This window comes from Microcaecilia unicolor, chromosome 2 (genome assembly GCF_901765095.1).
Source record: "Microcaecilia unicolor chromosome 2, aMicUni1.1, whole genome shotgun sequence".
In the NCBI taxonomy this organism is placed as follows: domain Eukaryota; kingdom Metazoa; phylum Chordata; class Amphibia; order Gymnophiona; family Siphonopidae; genus Microcaecilia; species Microcaecilia unicolor.
The window spans coordinates 587,325,369-587,346,366 of NC_044032.1; the positions used below are offsets into that span (position 1 = coordinate 587,325,369).

General features: G+C 43.7%; 1 protein-coding gene across 6 annotated transcripts in view; it reads right to left on the bottom strand.

Annotated features, from left to right (window-relative positions):
* Positions 1-20,998, bottom strand: part of CEP44 (centrosomal protein 44) — a 149,322-nt gene that overhangs the window by 88,938 nt on the left and 39,386 nt on the right. For all 6 annotated transcript variants that reach the window (XM_030191533.1, XM_030191534.1, XM_030191537.1 and 3 more), the window contains one exon: positions 17,744-17,882. In XM_030191533.1, the coding sequence (XP_030047393.1) occupies positions 17,744-17,832 (89 nt within the window). In that variant the 5' untranslated portion in view covers positions 17,833-17,882. The remainder of the gene's footprint in view (positions 1-17,743; positions 17,883-20,998) is intronic.

The window sequence follows — 20,998 nt, forward strand, 5'->3', positions numbered from 1 at the left end:
ACTCATTCAAATAAATTGATCAAATTCATCTCATAAGACCAGTGTCTAGGAAAGCCATGATATTTTGGATCTTCTAATCCACTGAATTGCAGAACTGTACTACTCTCTGTTTTAGCAGCATTACCATTAATTTGTTAACCACCAAGGTCAGACTAATTGCCTAGTAGCTCTTGGCCTCCTTATTAGTTCCACTATTCTGGAGAAGAATCACCTCTATCGGTTACTAATCGTTCAGGACCACTCCTATTTTTTTAGTTCAACCTTTTAATTAAATTCTGTAACATTACAGAAAAAAACAATACAAACAAAATATAACATAGTACATTCCACATTACATGGAATGTCAGTCATAGAAGTAGAAGCCTCACAGAACTCTATTAATAGGTCCCATAGTTTCTTGAAACAATCAAGTTTTTTGGCCATTTAGCTATTATTTCTTTCATATTTGACAATGTTAAAAAGAGAAGACCACCAAAATTGAAAACAAGTTTGTGTATTACAGTAATTAAATCAGTTGGAGGGGGGGGTCCAATCGTGGGTCTTTGAGGAACAGAATCCAGTCGGGTTTTCAGGATTTCCCCAATGAATATGCATAAGATCCATTTGCATGTACTGCCTCTACAGTATGCAAATAGATCTCATGCATATTCAATGTGGAAATCCTGGAAACCCAACCTGGCGAGGGCCGAGGTTGGACATCATTGAAAATATCACAATTTCTTAGTAGTGTCAAGGATTGAATTGGGGAGAAAAGCAGAACTTAAAATTACATACTTATAAGATAAAGAGTATTTTAATATCGGAGAAATTCTGTAACAAACTACTTCCCAAAATGGCAACAGATTAGGGCAGGAATAACACGTGTTCCAAGGAACCCAATCATCATTACAAGACTGACATAGATTGGACACTCCTAAATTGGCTTTATGTTGTTTAATTGGTGTCAGTTGGCAATTGTACACACATTCCCTTAGGAGAGACGCAGAACAGGCTTGTTCCTGGCATTGATGTTTTATCTTTTTTGGAAGAGAAAAGACCAAAGAAGCTTTTGTTGCAGCATATTTTCAACAGTGTACGTCTTACACCATATCATCAGAGGTTGTTCAAGACCCCTGAGGCAGGCCTTTGGGCCGAAACACGGCCGTGTCGGGTCGTTTTTTTATACAATACAGCATTTTATTATATAATAAAGCATTTTTTGGTATCCTCATTCGTTTTCCTCACTTTTTGTTTCATATCTCACGGTATCGTGAGGGTTTTCACCTCCTTTTTTTGTTGTGGGTTTAATTAGTGTCCACAGAGCTTTGTGTGAAAGGAATAATATGGACCAAATATTCTGTAAGGCTGAGAAATAAGAATCTTGAGATTGAAGCATTAAACTATATATGAGGCAATTTTGTTTGATGAACTTAAGGGAATATCTGGAGAGGTTGAAGTTTTGAGTATTTAAATTTGGATATAGCTGTATGACGTTATAAATATTTAAATAGCTGTGTAGATGGTAGATATCTGATGGGGCTCATTTTCAAAGCACTTAGCCTTCCAAAGTTCCATAGAAACCTATGGAACTTTGGAAGGCTAAGTGCTTTGAAAATATGCCTCCAAGCAACTTTGTAGTCTAAGTGCATTGAAAATACATCTCTATATGTACCTTGTAAGTATTTAAAGAAAAAAAACATATTCATTGCACACTCATTCTTCCCATTATAATCATTTGAAGATGTCCCTACATCGTAGCTTATGATTCTCTAATTTGAGTTTTATGATATGAGTCTAAGTATAAAGTAGCTTTTATTGTAGCATAAATAACAGGTAGTTTATTAACCAATGAAGCATAAGCCATTTTAATTAAATGTTCAAGAGAAAAAGAGTGAATCAATTATTGTTCTAAATGTATCCAACATTGGATAAACTTCTATCCATTTGTTGGCTGCCTTTACTTAAAAGGCTTGTTTATATTTGAAGAAATCAGGGACTTGAAGGCCCCCTGATGTTTTAGGAAGTTTCAGCTTCTGCAATGATATCCTAGGTGGTTTTCTTTTACCACAAACACCAACAAATATGAAGTCCAATACAAATAACCAGAACTGCTTTACAATATTTGCTTGTTAAACTATTATTATGTTTTATCATTATCATGTTACCCAAGATCCTTCTATAATGCTAAATGTATATTTTCTTATATGCTTCCACTATTCATGATGTATTGTAAGCCACATTGAGCCTGCAAAGAGGTGGGAAAATTTGGGATACAAATGCAATAAATTTTGGTTGAGGGAGGAGCCAGCATTTGTAGTGCACTGGTCCCCCTGACATGCCACGACACCAAACGGGCACCCCAGGGGGCACTGCAGTGGACCTCATAAATTGCTCCCAAGTACATAGCTCCCCTACCTTGTGTGCTGAGCCACCCAAACCCCCGCTAAAACCCACTACCCACAACTGTACACCATTACCATAGCCCTAAGGGGCGAAGGGCTCGCCGTTTCCTCCACAAACGTAACAGGTAGGGGGGGATGGGCCTGGGTCCACCTGCCTGAAGTTCACTGCAGTACCCACTAAAACTGCTCCAGGGACCTGCATACTGCCGTCATGGACCTGAGTATAACATCTGAGGCTGTCATAGAGGCTGGCAAACAATATTTTTAAATGTTTTTTGAGGGTGGGAGGGGGTTAATGACCACTAGGGGTCATCTGGTCAGTTCGGGCACCTTTTTGTGCCTTGGTCGTAAGAAAAACACGACCAGGTAAAGTTGTCTAACTGTTCATCAGGGACGTCCTTGTTTCTTTCGATTATGGGTCAAGGATGTCCTAGTGTTAGGCACGCCCATGCCCCGCCTTCGCTACACCTCCGATACGCCCCCTTGAACTTGGACGTCACTGTGACGGAAAGCAGTTGGGGACGTCCAAAATCAGCTTTTGATTATGCCGATTTGGACGACCCTGTGAGGACGTCTATCTTCCGATTCATGTCGAAAGATGGGCGTCCTTCTCTTTCAAAAATGAGCCCATTAGTATACATATTATGCAAAGTGCAATAGCCATTCTAATAAATTAAATTCTACCCCTCCAGATAAGGTGTAAAATAGACCAATTAGAATATGAATTTTGAGTCTGTTGTATTAATTTATCTATATTAAATTGAAGTGTTTGTTCCCATGTTGAACATATATACATAAATATTTGGGGCTCCTTTTACAAAGAGCTGCTACCAGTTAGGTGTGTACTGACTGCAAAGAAGCCCATTCAATTCCCATGGTCATCTTCGTATTCAGCGCACACTAATCAGTAGTGTCGCTTTGTAAAAGAAGCCTTCAAATTTGTTTAGGGCATCATTTAATAGGTATTGAAGAAATTTTAAATGTTTTATGTCATAATTCACAATCTCTATAAAGTCAAATATTGTTAAAAGCAGGAGAAAATTAAATCTTAATATCAAAATCTTGACTCTTCTTACATTTAACTGACAAGGACATTGAACGATGCGCAATCTACAAATGTTATATTTAGGACCGTCAGTGGTGACTCATTTCACTGACGAAACATGGGCCATGTCAGTTGCTGGTCCTTTAACAGAAAGATAAGTGGTTACTTTATTTCATTTGTGAAAACATAAAATGAAATAAAAATGTGTACATATTGTTAACACTAACTGCTTGCAACTTAGCATCAATTAATATTTGTACCGATGAAGAGTAATGCAAGTCATGAGCAGAAAAATAGCTCATGTGAAACAAGTCATCACTGAAGGTCTTAAAACTTAACAAAGAACTTAAGAGTAGCCATACTAGGTCAGACCAATGGTCCATCTAGCCCAGTATCATGTTTTCCAAAAAGTGGCCAAGCCAGGTAACAAGTACCTGGCAGAAATTCCAATTGTGGCCAACACTCCATAAATCCAAATCAACACGAACTTATCTAAATCTGCACTACCCAAGCTGTAAAGGACTTAAATACAAAACAACTTACGCATCTGGTTTTTCCTACATAAGCACACAACTGTGGAACGCATTACCAAAAGCCTTGAAAACGACGTACGACCACCTAAACTTCCGGAAGTCACTAAAAACCAACCTGTTTAAAAAGGCATACCCTACCGATCCAACTTAAATGCCTAATCTCTGCAACACAACCAACTTGATCTTACTACAACATCACCCTGTATTTGTTCACACCGGAGCCTGCAAAGGCCTCTCCGGTACTATGTAAGACACATTGAGCGTACAAATAGGTGGGAAAATGTGGGGTACAAATGTAACAAATAAATAAATAAATACAAATCCCAGGGCAAGCAGTTGCTTCCCATGTCTGTCTCAATAGCAGACTATGGACTTTTCCTCCAGGAATTTGTCCAAACCTTTTCTAAACCCAGATATGTTAACTGCTGTTACCACATTCTCCACAGAACAGTTCCAGAGCTTAAATATTTGTTGAGTGAAAAAATATTTCCTCCTATTTGTTTTAAAAGTATTTCCATGTAACTTCCTTGAGTGTCCCCTAGTCTTTGTACTTTTGGAATGAGTAAAACAATCAATTCATTTCTTCTCGCTCTACACCATTCACGATTTTGTAGACCTCGATCATAACTCCCCTCATTTGTCTATTTTCCAAGCTGAAGCGCCCTAATTTCTTTAGCCTTTCCTCATATGAGAGGATTTCCATCTTTAATTTGTTCACTCTTCTTTGAACCTTTTCTAATTCCGCTGCATTTTTTTGAGACACGGTGACCAGAACTGAACGCAATACTCAAGTTGCGGTCACATCATAAAGCAATATAAAGGCATTATAGTATTTTTGGTCTTATTCGCCATCCCTTTCCTAATAATTCTTAGCATCTTGTTTGCTTTTTTGCCCGCCGCCGCACACTAAGCAGAAGATTTCAGCGTATTATCTACAACGACACCTAGAACGTTTTCTTCAGTGCTGACCCCCAAGGTGGACTCTAGCATCAGTTAACTATGATTTGGACTATACCTTACAATGTGCATCACATTGCATTTCTTCACCTTAAATTTCATCTGCCATTTGGATGTCCAGTCTTCCAATTTCCTAAGGTCTTCCTGCAATATTTCACAGTCTGCAGGTGTAACAACCTTGAATAGTTTTGTATCATCTACAAATTTGATCACCTCACTTGTAGTTCCGATTTCCATATCATTTCTAAATATGTTAAATAGTACTGGTCCCAAAACAGATCCCTGCGGCACTCCACTGTTCACCCTCCTCAATTAAAAGAAATGACCATTTAACCCTACCCTCTGTTTTCTGTCCAATAGCCAATTCCTAATCCATACCAGAACCTTGCCTGCTATCACATGACTCTTTAATTTTCTCAGGAATCTCTCATGAGGAACTTTATCAAAAGCTTTCTGAAAAGTGAAGATACTTACCTGTAGCAGGTATTCTCCAAGGACAGCAGGCTGATCATTCTCACAAACAGGTCGAAGATCCGCGTCAACCCAGGAACCGGCATATCGCATAGCATAAAAGAAAAAGTTTTGCTAAAGCCTTCTGGCGAGCATGCCACGCCGCAACGAGCATGCACGGAGTGCCTTCCCGCTCGTCGCTCAACCGTGCTATTCAATTCAATCCAAAATCATAAATAAAAGAAAAGAAACAACTTCAAGGGGAGGTGGGTGGGATTGTGAGAATAATCAGCCTGCTGTCCTCGGAGAATACCTGCTACAGGTAAGTATCTTCGCTTTCTCCGAGGACAAGCAGGCTCTATCCTTCTCACAAGTGGGGTATCTCTAGCATCCAGGCTCACCCAAAATAACAAACAGTGGTCAATTGGGCCTCGCAACGGCGAGGACGTAACGTAGATTAATCTGAAACTATATACAAACTAGCTAACAGGGCACCCTTGAACAGAACAAAATGGGCCTAGGAAGGTGGAATTGGATTCTAAACTCCAAACAGATTCTGCAACACTGATTGTCCAAATTGACTGTTGCGTCGGGTATCCTGCTCAAGGCTACCGACATAGCCATGGCTCTGACATTATGAGTCGTGGCCCTCTAGAGTCAGCCCAGCCTGGTCATAAACTAAGGAAATGCAATCTGCTAGTCAATTAGAAATGGTGTGTTTACCGATGGCAACTCCCCTCCTGTTGGGATCAAAAGAGACAAACAACTGGGCGGACTGTCTGAAGGGCTTCATCTGTTCCATGTAAAAGGCCAACGCTCTCTTGCAGTCCAATGTGTGCAAGCTGCTTTTGCCAGGGTGGGCATGATGATGGGGAAAAAATGTTGGCAAGAGAATCGACTTGTTCAGGTGGAACACCGACTCCACCTTCGGCAGGAACTTAGGGTGCGTGCGGAGGACTACTCTGTTGTGATGAAACTTAGTATAAGTTGCATCCACTACTAAGGCCTGAAGCTCACTGACCCTACGAGCTGAAGTAATAGCCACCAAGAAAACGACCTTCCAGGTCAAGTACTTCAGATGGCAGGAATTCAGTGGCTCAAAAGGAGCTTTCATCAGCGGGTAAGAATGACGTTGAGATCCCATGACACTGGCGGAGGTTTGATAGAGAGCTTTGACAAAAGCAAACCTCTCATGAAGTGAACTACAGGCTTATCTCCAAAAAGATTATTCCCCCGGCATGGGGCATCCGCTATTCTCCGCTGAACCGAATGATCCAGGTCAGAGACACGCAGTCATGAGAGTCTGTGCATCGCTATACCCTGGGCAGAGATTCTGGATACCACTTAAAAACTGTAGTAAGTGTCCTGGCCAAGAACTTGCGACACGCCTTCTGCTACTTGACCAGCTGGCAAAAAGTCTTGGCGTACTCCGGAGGGAATGCAACCACCAAGTCAGAGAGCTGCCTCACTGAGTTCCGCAAGTAGACGCTCGTGAACAGCTGGTATGATTGAATACTGGCAATGAGCATCGCAGCCTGACACATTTTCCTCCCAAAAGAGGCCAAGGCCCTAGCTTCTCTGCCAGGGTGCGCAGAAGCATAGTCCCTACTCTTGGCTTTCTTGAGAGCGGCATCCACTACTATGGAGTTGTGGGGTAACCAAGACCTCGTTAACTCAGGTTCTCCATGGATTTGATACTGGGTGTCGATTTTCTTGGGGACCACAGGGACAGACAGAGAGGACGCCCAGTTCCACATGAGGACTGCTACTACTACTACTACTATTTAGCATTTCTATAGCGCTACAAGGCATACGCAGCGCTGTACAAACAAGGGGGCCGTCACTGCCTCCTTATGTGGAGAGGTGTAGTCCAGGACCTCGAGCATCTTAGCCCTGGGCTCATCTTCCACTTCTATTGGGAAGGGTATGGCCTCAACCATTTCCCGCACAAACGAGCTGAAAGAGGATCTCAGGTGGTGATAGCCTTCTCTCAGGTGGAGGGGAAGGTTCTGACGGAATCCCAAAGGACTCATCGGAGGAAAAGTGCCTGAGATCCTCTTCGGACTCTCACAAGTGCTCCTCCTCGGTGTCAGACAGCACTTCCCTCAGGGATGTCTGAGACCGTGCCCACCTCGACTTCGTGAACCCATGGCCCCGAGAATGGCATTGAGAAGTTGGTTCTTGCCTCGACTCTGGCGAAGCCTCCTCCACCGACAATGAAGGAGAACCGGCCTGGGTGACAGCTGACACCGGAACCGCAAGAGACGCCGGTGTCAGAGGCCGCACCGCGGGCTGGGGGCCAGGCAGGGCTGCAGCGGAAGGCATGGTAGGCGCAGGCACCCCTGAGCAGCACATCGTTGCATAAAAGCCTCCAAAAGCTCTGGGAGCAAGGCCTGGAGACGCTTGTCGAGAGCAGCCATTGGTAAAGGCTGCGGGGCTGGTGCGGGCTTAGGTTGCCTATCCACCTGGGGAGCAGGAGCAGGATCTCGGCTGCTGGGTGACAGTTGCATCGGCATCTCTTGAATGGAGGGGGAGCGGTCCTCCAGGTGCTGATGCTTCTTGGGAGCCAGATCCCTAAAGGTCCCAGAGCTCCCGGCACCATGCATCGAAGGAGATCAGTGTTGGTGCTGCTTGGTCTTCGCCCGAAGCACCTCACTGAGACTCCTTGGTGCTGAAGTGGACATGGAATTGTTACAACGCCTCGGGGTCGGGTCCGATAATGGTCAGTCCCAGGAGGCCTGCACAACAGGAGACCTCAATGTCTCATTGCTCCCAGTGTCTTTGGGTCTCGCAGCAGCAGCCATTCCTACTGTGACTCCCGATGTTGATGCCGAAGTCAATGCCGAAGGATCAGACTGAGCTTTGGTCCAAAAAGTTTCTCTCTGAGCTTCTTGAGAAATTTGCGTCCTTTTCTTCCTACAAAGACAAAGGATGCAATTTGCCGGGCTATGGTCGGGCCCAAGGATACAGCCTGTGTCTCCTCAGAGAAATCAAGCTACACTACATCAACCGGCTCACCTTTATCCACATGTTTATTCATGCCTTCAAAGAAATGAAGCAAACTGGTGAACCCATGCTGACTCTGTCCCATTGAACCATGTTTGTCTATGTGTTCTGTAATTTTATTCTTTATAATAGTTTCCACTACTTTGCCTGGCACCAACATCAGGCTTACCGGTCTATAATTTCCCGGATCACCCCTAGAACCCTTTTAAAAATCAGCCACCCTCCAATCTTCAGGTACTACGGACGATTTTAACAACAGGTTACATATTGCTAACAGCAGATCAGCAATTTCATGCCTGAGTTCTTTGAGTACCCTTGGATGTATGCCATCCAGTCCAGGTGATTTACTACTCTATCAATTTGACTCAGTACATCTTCCAGGTTCATCAAGAATTTTTTCAATTCCTCCGCATCATCACCCTTGAAAACCAGGTTTGATTTGCAACATACATCTGCTCCGGTTTCTTGGAGGAGCCTACCTTTCCTACTCCCTACTCTGTACAGGCATATCTCTTACATCTTCTTCTGTAAACACCGAAGCAAAGAATTCATTCAGTTTCTCCACTATGGCCTTGTCCTCCCTGAGTGCCCCTTTTGCTCCATCGTGATCTAACTGTCCCACAGATTCCCTCACAGGCTTTTTTGCTTCTGAAATACCTGAAAAGTTGTTTCTAATCAAAATATTTAATAAAGCATTCACATTCAAAGTATCCTGTCTATAAGGAGGAGGATTTTTTTGGAACCAGCCGTTTTCTTCGATTAAACTGGGAGGTTTTTTTAATGCTGGTTCTTTTTTCCTCCTAGGAATCAATGATAAAAACTGATTCCCATTGTGATAGAGAGTAGTAAATTTGTTACAAAATCCCCCTATTTGGGAGATTTGAAGTTTCAGTTGTTTAACACGTTATGTACAGGAACAATGGATGTAGAATAGCTTTATTATTAAGCAAACTATATTAATTTGGTGTATAACCATTATATTTATGTCATTGGTCATACTGCTTCATAATAGTTCTATGAGAAAAATTCATAATCAAATGTTATTATGTTTCTCTTTGACTAGGCAGATTTGTCTCGACCGCTGTCATGTCTCCTGCCCAACTCAGTTCTTGCTTCCAGGGTCATCGGGATTGTGTCCTGCCGTCCTCTCCAGGGTCCCGGGCCTTCCACTGGGGCAATGGGTCGGTCATGCTGCTGTCCTTCCTAGGTGGTTTCTAGGTCTAGCGGCGGGAAACTGTCAGAAAACCCAGAGATGATGTCATGGGTCTAGGCCTATTTAAGTCAGCTTTGGCATCTTCAGTACTGCCTTTGGAACCGTCTCTTGTATTGCCTCAGCTTACTTACAGCCAGCCTTGCTCTGCCATTTTTCCAGCTAACTTGCCTTGCCTCCAGCCAACTTTGTCTTGCCTTGTCTCCAGTTACCTTGCCTAGGTTCCAGAGGTGCCTTGGTTCCTGCCTTGCCTGTAGATCTTGCTGAGTCTTCAGTTTCAGCCCTGATTTCTGTTTCTGTTAGTCCAGACTCTGGTTTCCTACTGTGCATAGTCCTATGCCTAGCCTATTATTATTAGCATTTATATAGCGTTATCAGACACACGCAGCGCTGAACACCTGATACAAAGAGACAGTCCCTGCTCAAAAGAGCTTACAATCTAAATAACGCAGACAGACAAGACAGTTATGGGTGAGGGAATTAATGGGAGCTAAAAAGCAGCAGTGAAAAGGTGGGTTTTCAGCATAGATTTGAAAACAGAGATGGAGCTACACGTATAGGCCCAGGAAGTCTATTCCAGGCATAAGGTGCCGCGAGGGAAAAGGAGCGAAGCCTGGAGTTAGCAGTGGAGGAGAAGGGGGACTACAAGAGAGATTTGTCCAGCGAGCGGAGTTCACGGGGAGGAATGTAGGGAGAGATGAGAGTAGAGAGGTAATGGGGGGCTGCAGAGTGGATGCATTTAAAGGTCAGTACGAGAAGTTTAAACTGAATGCGGAAGCGGACAGGGAGCCAGTGAAGTGATTTGAGAAGCGGGCTAGTGTGGGTATAATGATTCTGACGGAAAATAAGTTGTGCCGCAGAATTTTGGACAGATTGGAGAGGAGAGAGATGGCTGAGCGGAAGACCAGTGAGGGGAGGAATACCGGATGAAACTGAAAGAAGCCAAGAGAGAGGTACGTCTGGCGAAGGCGCAAGCGGAAGAACAAATGGCTAGAAATGTAAGGAGGGGCGACAAAAATTTATTCAGATATATTAGTGAAAGAAGAAGGACTAAAAAGGGAATTGTGAGACTAAAAGATACAGCGAACCGCTATGTAGATAATGATGAAGAAAAAGCCAATTTGCTAAATAGATACTTTTGTTCGGTTTTCACTGAAGAAAATCCTGGAGAAGGACCGCGAGGGACTGGCAAAAGTACACCTGAGAATGGAATGGATAGAGCATCATTCATGGAAGACAGTGTGTATCAACAACTTGGAAAGCTAAAGGTGAACAAAGCCATGGGACCGGACGGGATCCACCCCCGAATATTGAGGGAGCTCAGAGAGGTTCTGGAGGGTCCTCTTAAAGATTTAATAAATCCTTGGCGACGGGAGAGGTTCCGAGGGACTGGAGAACGGCGGAGGTGGTCCCTCTTCACAAAAGTGGTGATAGGGAAGAAGCTGGAAACTACAGGCCGGTAAGCCTCACTTCGGTTATTGGAAAAGTAATGGAAGCCATGCTGAAGGAAAGGATAGTGAATTTCCTAGAAGCCAATAAGTTGCAAGATCCGAGACAACATGGTTTTACCAGAGGGAAATCGTGCCAAACGAATCTCATTGAATTCTTTGATTGGGTAACTGGAGAATTGAATCATCGACGTGCTATAGACGTAATCTTCTTAGATTTTAGCAAAGCTTTTGACACGGTTCCCCACAGGAGGCTCTTAAATAAACTAGATGGGCTGAAGATAGGTCCCGAAGTGGTGAACTGGATTAGGAACTGGTTGACGGACAAACGACAGAGGGTGGTGGTAAATGGAGTTCGCTCGGAGGAGGGAAAGGTGAGTAGTGGAGTGCCTAATGGATCGGTGCTGGGGCCGATTCTGTTCAATATATTTGTGAGTGACATTGCCGAAGGGTTAGAAGGTAAAGTTTGCCTATTTGCGGATGATACTAAGATTTGCAACAGAGTGGACACCCGGGAGGGAGTGGAAAGCATGAAAAGGGATCTGAGGAAGCTAGAAGAATGGTCTAAGGTTTGGCAATTAAAATTCAATGCGAAGAAATGCAAAGTGATACATTTAGGGAGTAGAAACCCACGAGAGCCTTATGTGTTAGGCGGGGAGAGTCTGATAGGTACTGAGGGGGAGAGGGATCTTGGGGTGATAGTATCCGAGGATCTGAAGGCGACGAAACAGTGTGACAAGGCGGTGGCTGTAGCGAGAAGGTTGCTAGGCTGTATAGAGAGAGGTGTGATCAGCAGAAGAAAGGAAGTGTTGATGCCCCTGTACAAGTCGTTGGTGAGGCCCCACCTGGAGTATTGTGTTCAGTTTTGGAGGCTGTACCTCGCGAAGGATGTTAAAAAAATGGAAGCGGTGCAAAGAAAAGCTACGAGAATGGTATGGGATTTGCGTTTCAAGATATATGAGCAGAGACTTGCTGACCTGAACATGTATACCCTGGAGGAAAGGAGGAACAGGGGTGATATGATACAGACGTTCAAATACTTGAAAGGTATTAATCCTCAAAAAAATCTTTTCCGGAGATGGGAAGGCGGTAGAACGAGAGGACATTAAATGAGATTGAAGGGGCCAGACTCAAAAAAGATGTCAGGAAGTATTTTTTCACGGAGAGGGTGGTGGATAAGTACATAAGTACATAAGTAGTGCCATACTGGGAAAGACCAAAGGTCCATCTAGCCCAGCATCCTGTCACCGACAGTGGCCAATCCAGGTCAAGGGCACCTGGCACGCTCCCCAAACGTAAAAACATTCCAGACAAGTTATACCTAAAAATGCGGAATTTTTCCAAGTCCATTTAATAGCGGTCTATGGACTTGTCCTTTAGGAATCTATCTAACCCCTTTTTAAACTCCGTCAAGCTAACCGCCCGTACCACGTTCTCCGGCAACGAATTCCAGAGTCTAATTACACGTTGGGTGAAGAAAAATTTTCTCCGATTCGTTTTAAATTTACCACACTGTAGCTTCAACTCATGCCCTCTAGTCCTAGTATTTTTGGATAGCGTGAACAGTCGCTTCACATCCACCCGATCCATTCCACTCATTATTTTATACACTTCTATCATATCTCCCCTCAGCCGTCTCTTCTCCAAGCTGAAAAGCCCTAGCCTTCTCAGCCTCTCTTCATAGGAAAGTCGTCCCATCCCCACTATCATTTTCGTCGCCCTTCGCTGTACCTTTTCCAATTCTACTATATCTTTTTTGAGATACGGAGACCAGTACTGAACACAATACTCCAGGTGCGGTCGCACCATGGAGCGATACAACGGCATTATAACATCCGCACACCTGGACTCCATACCCTTCCTAATAACACCCAACATTCTATTCGCTTTCCTAGCCGCAGCAGCACACTGAGCAGAAGGTTTCAGCGTATCATCGACAACGACACCCAGATCCCTTTCTTGATCCGTAACTCCTAACGCGGAACCTTGCAAGACGTAGCTATAATTCGGGTTCCTCTTACCCACATGCATCACTTTGCACTTGTCAACATTGAACTTCATCTGCCACTTGCACGCCCATTCTCCCAGTCTCGCAAGGTCCTCCTGTAATCGTTCACATTCCTCCTGCGACTTGACGACCCTGAATAATTTTGTGTCATCGGCGAATTTAATTACCTCACTAGTTATTCCCATCTCTAGGTCATTTATAAATACATTAAAAAGCAACGGACCCAGCACAGACCCCTGCGGGACCCCACTAACTACCCTCCTCCACTGAGAATACTGGCCACGCAATCCTACTCTCTGCTTCCTATCTTTCAACCAGTTCTTAATCCATAATAATACCCTACCTCCGATTCCATGACTCTGCAATTTCTTCAGGAGTCTTTCGTGCGGCACTTTGTCAAACGCCTTCTGAAAATCCAGATATACAATATCAACCGGCTCCCCATTGTCCACATGTTTGCTTACCCCCTCAAAAAAATGCATTAGATTGGTGAGGCAAGACTTCCCTTCACTAAATCCGTGCTGACTTTGTCTCATCAGTCCATGTTTTTGTATATGCTCTGCAATTTTATTCTTAATAATAGCCTCCACCATCTTGCCCGGCACCGACGTCAGACTCACCGGTCTATAATTTCCCGGATCTCCTCTGGAACCCTTCTTAAAAATCGGAGTAACATTGGCTACCCTCCAGTCTTCCGGTACTACACTCGATTTTAGGGACAGATTGCATATTTCTAACAGTAGCTCCGCAAGTTCATTTTTTAGTTCTATTAATACTCTGGGATGAATACCATCAGGTCCCGGTGATTTACTACTCTTCAGCTTGCTGAACTGACCCATTACATCCTCCAAGGTTACAGAGAATTTGTTTAGTTTCTCCGACTCCCCCGCTTCAAATATTCTTTCCGGCACCGGCTTCGAATGCCCTCCCGCGGGAGGTGGTGGAGATGAAAACGGTAACGGAATTCAAACATGCGTGGGATGTGCATAAAGGAATCCTGTGCAGTAGGAATGGATCCTCAGAAGCTTAGCCAAAATTGGGTGGCGGAGCCGGTGGGGGAAGAGAGGTTGGTAGTTGGGAGGCAAGGATAGTGTAGGGCAGACTTATACGGTCTGCCAGAGCCGGGAGGCGGGATAGGTGCTTGGGAGGCGGGAAATACTGCTGGGCAGACTTGTACAGTCTGTGCCCTGAAAAAGGCAGGTACAAATCAAGGTAAGGTATACACATATGAGTTTATCTTGTTGGGCAGACTGGATGGACCGTGCAGGTCTTTTTCTGCCGTCATCTACTATGTTACTAAGTAAATTGCAATAGTCCAAGCGAGAGGTGACAAGGGTGTGGATAAGGGTTCTGGCAGCGTATTCAGAAAGGAAGGGGCGAATTTTGCTAATATTATAGATAAAGAAACGACAGGTTTTGGCGATCTGTTGAATATGCACAGAGAAGGAGAGAGAGGAATCAAAGATGACTCCAAGGTTATGAGCCGAGGAGACAGGGAGGATGTGAGAGCCATTAACAGAGATAGAGGAAGGGGATAGAGGGGAGGTGGGTTTAGGGGGAAAAACAAGAAGTTCAGTTTTGGACATGTTGAGCTTTAGATGGCGTTGAGACATCCAAGCAGCAATGCTGGACAAGCAGGCTGAGATTCTGTCCTGAACTGAGGTTGAGATTTCAGGGGTGGAGATGTAGATCTGAGAAGTCATCAGCGTAAAGATGGTATTGAAAGCCATGGGATGAAATCAGGGTACCAAGGGAAGAGGTATAGATGGAGAAAAGGAGGGGTCCAAGGACAGAACCCTGAGGCACACCAACAGAAAGCGGGATGGAAGTTGAAGAGGATCCACCAGAGTGAACACTGAAAGAACGAAGTGAGAGGTACGAGGAGAACCAGGAAAGAACAGGGCCCTGGAATCCAAGCGATGACAGCATATCCAGAAGTATAGTGTGGTCAACAGTGTCGAAAGCAGCAGATAGGTCAAGAAGGACAAGGATAGAATAGAGACCTCTGGATTTAGCCAGCAGCAGGTCATTAGAGACTTTGGTAAGTGCAGTTTCAGTAGAGTGAAGAGGGCGAAAACCAGATTGGAGTGGGTCAAGAATAGGTTGTGTAGAAAGAAAGTCAAGACAATTGTGGTGAATGACACGTTCAAGAAATTTGGAAAGGGAGATGGGGCGATAGTTGGAGGGATAGGTAGGGTCAAGTGAGGGTTTTTTAAGGAGTGGAGTGACAACAGAATGTTTGAAGGCCATAGGAACAGTTGCAGTGGAGAGTGAAAGATTAAGGATGTGACAGATGACTGGGATGATAGCCGGAGAGATAGTGTTAAGTAGATAAGTGGGGATGGGATCAGAGGAACAGGCAGTACATTTAGAGGAGGAAAGAAGAAGTGCAATTTCCTCAGTAGAAACTTCTGAGAAGGAGGAAAAGAAAACAGAGGAAGGAGAGTAGGGGGTAAGGACTAAGGGAGAGAGAGGTAGGGAGGGTTTGGATGAAAATTCAAGGTTAATCTTACGGATTTTATCATGGAAGTGCTCAGCTAGGGTCTGAGGAGAAAGAGATGGGGGAAATGGGGATGCAGGTGCCTTGAGAAGAGAGTTCAGTGTGGCGAAGAGGAGTCTAGGGTTGCAGCCAAGGGAATTTGTCAATTGGGTGAAGTAATCCTGTTTGGCAAGTGAAAGGGCAGACTGGAAGGAGTTAAGCATGAATTTGAAATGCGAGAGGTTCATATTTTCCTCAACTGTTTTATACTTGATTTGTGTCATTTTCGGGGTACAGACCGTAGAAATTTGCTTGGCACTGGCCTTGTTCTCCAGTTAATGAAGCTGAATCTGTCCAGCCATGATCAGGGCCAGATTGTAGAAGTCTCACCAGCACTAGCTCTGATTTCCAATTACTGTTGTTGCCAGCTAATTACTGCTAAGCTTATTTGGTTCCATGCCTTCTGTACATGATTTCTTTGTGTTTATCCGACACATTTTTCAATTCCATAGACGTAGAGGAAATTCATACTGGAGTTTTCCACTGAGCAGCAGCAGGTTATACTGGTGAGTTCATGGGAAAAAATGAGTTTTTCTAACTCCATGAGCTAGTAGGAGGGGATAACAACCCAACTGTTGAGAACAGCTTGGCCTAAAAGACTAGGAAAATCCAAATAGCATTGTAGGGTGCTGAAACATAAGTAGGTCTTATGTAGCAATAAGCAAGCTCAATAATGATAATTCCATTCTTTGTATTTAGTCACACTGTGCAAACTAAATACATCTTTTTCAAATTTCTCATTTGCTAATTTTTTTTCTCCGTTCTAGCAAGCAACCATAGTTTTGGAAGACTGTGTTACTTAGTTATTCCCACATCTTTGGACTTAATTCACTTAAGTGCAGCTTTACTAGCCCAGTAAATTTGTATCTGCAAATGTGACAAGCAAAAGCAAACATAAGAGGGAATCTTTAACAACCAGAATACATTCATGGTAAAGGAAGTGCATTCTTACTCTGTATGATGTAAAGAAATATAATATTTTAGGAAAAAAAGATGGGAGATAAAGAGGGGCATAATCGAAACGGACGTCCAGTTTTGATGAGGACGTCCTTGCAAAATGTCCCCATCAAAGGGCGGAGAAACCCGTATTTTCGAAACAAGATGGACGTCCATCTTTTGGTTCGATAATATGTCCAGGGATGCCCAAATCCTGAAATTTGGTTGTCCCTAGACTTGGTCATTTCTGATTTTCGGCGATAATGGAAACCAAGGACACACATCTCAGAAACGACCAAATGCAAGTCATTTGGTCGTGGAAGGCGCCAGCATTTGTAGTGCACTGGTCCCCCTAACATGCCAGGACACCAACCGGGCACCCCAGGGGGCACTGCAGTGGACTTCATAAATTGCTCCCAGGTACATAGCTCCCTTACCTTGTGTGCTGAGCCCCCCCAAAACCCACTACCCACAACTGTACACCATTACCATAGCCCTTATGGGTGAAGGAAAACACCTAGATGTGGGTAGAGTGGGTTTCTGGTGGGTTTTGGAGGGCTCACTGTTTCCTCCGCAAACATAACAGGTAGGGGGGGAGAGAGTGGGCCTGGGTCCACCTGCCTGAAGTGCACTGCACCCACTAAAACTGCTCCAGGTACCAGCGTACTGCTGTCATGGGCCTGAGTATGACATCTGAGGCTGGCAATCAATATTTTTTAAAATGTTTTTTTGAGGGTGGGAGGGGGTTAGTGACCACTGGGGGAGTAAGGGGAGGTCATCCCCGATTCTCTCCGGTGGTCATCTGGTCAGTTCAGGAACCTTTTGTGCCTTGGTTGTAAGAAAAACACGACCGGGTAAACTCGTCCAAGTGTTCGTCAGGGACATCCTTGTTTCTTTCGATTATGTGTCGAGGACGTCCTAGTGTTAGGCACGCCCAAGTCCCGCCTTCGCTATGCCTCCGACACGACCCCTTGAACTTTGGCCGTCCCTGCGACAGAGTGCAGTTGGGGACGTCCAAAATCAGCTTTCGATTATACCGATTTGGACGACCCTGTGAGAAGGATGCCCATCTTCCGATTTATGTCGAACGATGGGCATCCTTCTCTTTCGAAAATGAGCCCAATAGTCATAATACCATATTTTTCTCCTGATGGTGAACGTAGATTGATATTTTAAAGAATATTTAACAGTACTGATGCTTTAAAAACAACTGTTTTACTGCATTCTTACCCTGTATAATCAACATCTCTGGGATAACTTAACAAACGTAGTCCTTGTTCTAATTTGCGTAGACACCCTTTTATATCTCCAGTTGTCATTATTCTGATTGAACTTGTATCCGCTTCTAAACTTCAATTAGGATATTCTTCTGAAAACAAAAAAATACACAAAATGTTACATAGCCACATATTCTTGACCATCTTGTTAGTTAAAAAAAAAATCCATTACTCACCACTTTAAAACAATAGTGAAAGATGAATTTAAGGAGTTCTCATACAAGTATTAGATTTTCTTTCATCTTGATTATTTTGAAAGTATTTCCAGTGCTTTTATACCAATATGTTGAGGTTAAGATTAGTGGAAACAGAGTTAGAAAGAGCATATTGGCAGATAAGGACTATTTAACCTACCCAGTGTGAGCATCAGTTCAGAGCGTAACCTGAAAGTTAGCCTAACTGAGGATTCAGGGCCTACTCACAGTATTAGCCAAAAGCCTCTCCGACATTCCTTCTCCTCCTGGTCTGATCCCTGGTGATGTCAAAACAGATAGACAGTATGAGGCATATTTTCAAAGCACAGCCTTCCAAAGTTGTTTCTATGGAACTTTGGAAGGCTAAGTGCTTTGAAAATATGGCTCTATGTCCACTACCTTTGGCTTAGTTTGCATGTTTTAACACCTGTGCTTCAGAGCAATAAAAGAGACCAGGATCAGTGCTCAGGAGAACAACAGGAACAAACCACTGTCTCCATAAACTGTGCATTCAAAGGAATTCACACCTCCTTGGTAATCTGGAGATATAGGATCAAACAAACCAAATTATACCATAGGCTGGTTCTGGGAAAAAGAATTCAGATATTTAAACCAGAGAGGGACACAGAGACATTCCCACACTGGACATACATATACCTTCAGACACCCGCCTACACACCCCATCATACTTGCAGACCCTATTTCTCAGAAAGCTATTCCACACACATCCCCCTCCTCAGCCCCAACAGAAGAGCAGACTTTCGTTCACTGATAGGCACTCACAGAACCAGAGGGACACAGATCTTAAGACACACAGAAGCAGCTGTAATAATATTATGTCCAATGTGCTGTAAGTCTATTTCTATATAAAATACCTTTTTCCAAGACATGCTTGTGTGTTGTATTATTATGCTACAAAACCCACTGCCCCTGAGAAGTGGCTCAAGACCAAAGAAAGGAATCCAGAACCAGATAAAAGCCAATTCTGACATCTGACCTTTGGGGACCATAACTAACAGTGAAAGTAGGCATACTGGGTATCAGCATCAGTTCAGAGCTTAACCTGAAAGTTAGCCTAACTGAGGCTTCAGGGCCTACTCAGAGCGTCAGCCAAAGGCGACTGGGAAATAAAAGAATCTTTATCAGAATAGTCTTAGGAATTCCCTAAAATGTAAAAAATTGCATAGTTAGGACTTCAGCTGCAGTTCAGGCAGTTTGATCTGGTACCGGGAATGCTCTACCCGATGAGAAAAGGAACCCACAACAGTGAGCAAAAATCTATTCTTCCTAGCTGTTAAAGGAAGAGGGCCCACGTGATCTATCTGTAACCTCTCAAATGGGAAGTCTGTCCAGCACTGGTTTTTCTATCTAATCTCCCCTAAGCTTCTTTGGACCTGATCATTCTACATAGGATTCCTTTGGGTTTGTCCCACGAATTTTTGAATTCTGTTACAGTTTTCATCTCTACCACTTCCCATTGAAGGGTATTCAAGGTATCTAGCACCCTCTCAGTGAAAAAAATACTTCCTCACATTATTCCTGAGCATGGTTTTCCTTTTATTCTCAGCTGGTCCTATACATTATAGATCATCATAATCTGTTATAATATGCTATTCTTTCAGAACAGATTTTTCATTCCGATTCTCCCCTATATTAGCCAACGTTTCCACAGACCCACACTTTTTTTCAATTTTCTAAAGGGGTATTGCACCCTTAATTTTCAGCTATGGCATTTTCAGGGAGATTCTTCATATGGCTATTATTCTCTGTCTTCCAATTTTATTGTTACAGTCTCTTGGGTCCTACCCTTGCAGAACTTTCCTTGCAGCTGCTGGTGCTTTGTTGCCTTCCATTACTTGCTATATTCCTTACTGGCACAATGGTTCTGAGCTACTTCCCTAGCCTGTTTACACCTCAACGGCCTCTTTGGCTGTGTATTGAAGGCTCTGATTTTACAGCCTATGGGAGGCTTTTAGGGTTCCACAGCTAACGGGTAGGCTGAATAGTGACATTAACCTTTTATTCTGCATGATTTCAATTCCTTTGTATTGGACTATAGCATCATGTTTTTCTGCTGGCGACACTCAGCGTCTTTTATGCAGTACCTACCTTCCTATTCCGCACAAAACAATGTACTCTTGTGCGATGATATAGCAGCACCCTCTGTTGTACAAGCACTATTATAGAAATTAATTCTTCTTTATTATGCAGTCAATGTGTCTTTCTGCTATGGGTAACAGCGTCCTCCTCTGATGTGTGATGGCAGCAGTCTCTGCTGCTAGATGAAACGAACGCTTCTCAAGGTGCTGTCCTAGCAGCACCCTCCTAGGTTAATGGCAGAAGCCTACTGGTCTGTATACTTGCAGTGCCCTCCCCCTCCTAGGCTACACGGAGACAGTAGCCTTCTGGACTCCGTATTGGTGTTCATAGTGCACAGCTTATATTCCGCCAGTCTAGTTATGCTCATATTAGCCCTCTCCTCAAGTCACTTCATTGGCTTCCGCATACAGTTCAAACTCCTCTTACTAACAAGTGCATTCACTCTGCAGCTCCTCAGTACCTCTCCACTCTTATTTCTCCCTACACTCCTTCCCTGGGAACTCCGTTCATTGGGTAAATCTCTTATCTGTACCCTTCTCCTCCACTGCCAACTCCAGACTCTATTCTTTTTATCTTGATGCACCATACACCTAGAGTAGACTGCCTTAGTCTGTACGTCAAGCTCCATCGCTGGCAGTCTCCAAATCTAGGCTAAAAGCACACCTTTTTGATGCTGTTTTTAAATCCTAACCACTATTCACTTGTTCAGTACCCTTGTCTATTTTATCATTCCCACCTTAAAAGTATTTCCCTTATTTGCCCTGTTTGTCTGCCCTGATTAGACTGTAAGCTCTGTCAAGCAGGGACTGTCTTTTCATGTTCAATTGTACAGTGCTGCGTACATCTAGTAGCATTATAGAAATGATAAGTTGTAGTAGTAGTTGACGAAAATGATAAAGGGAATGGGAAGTCTT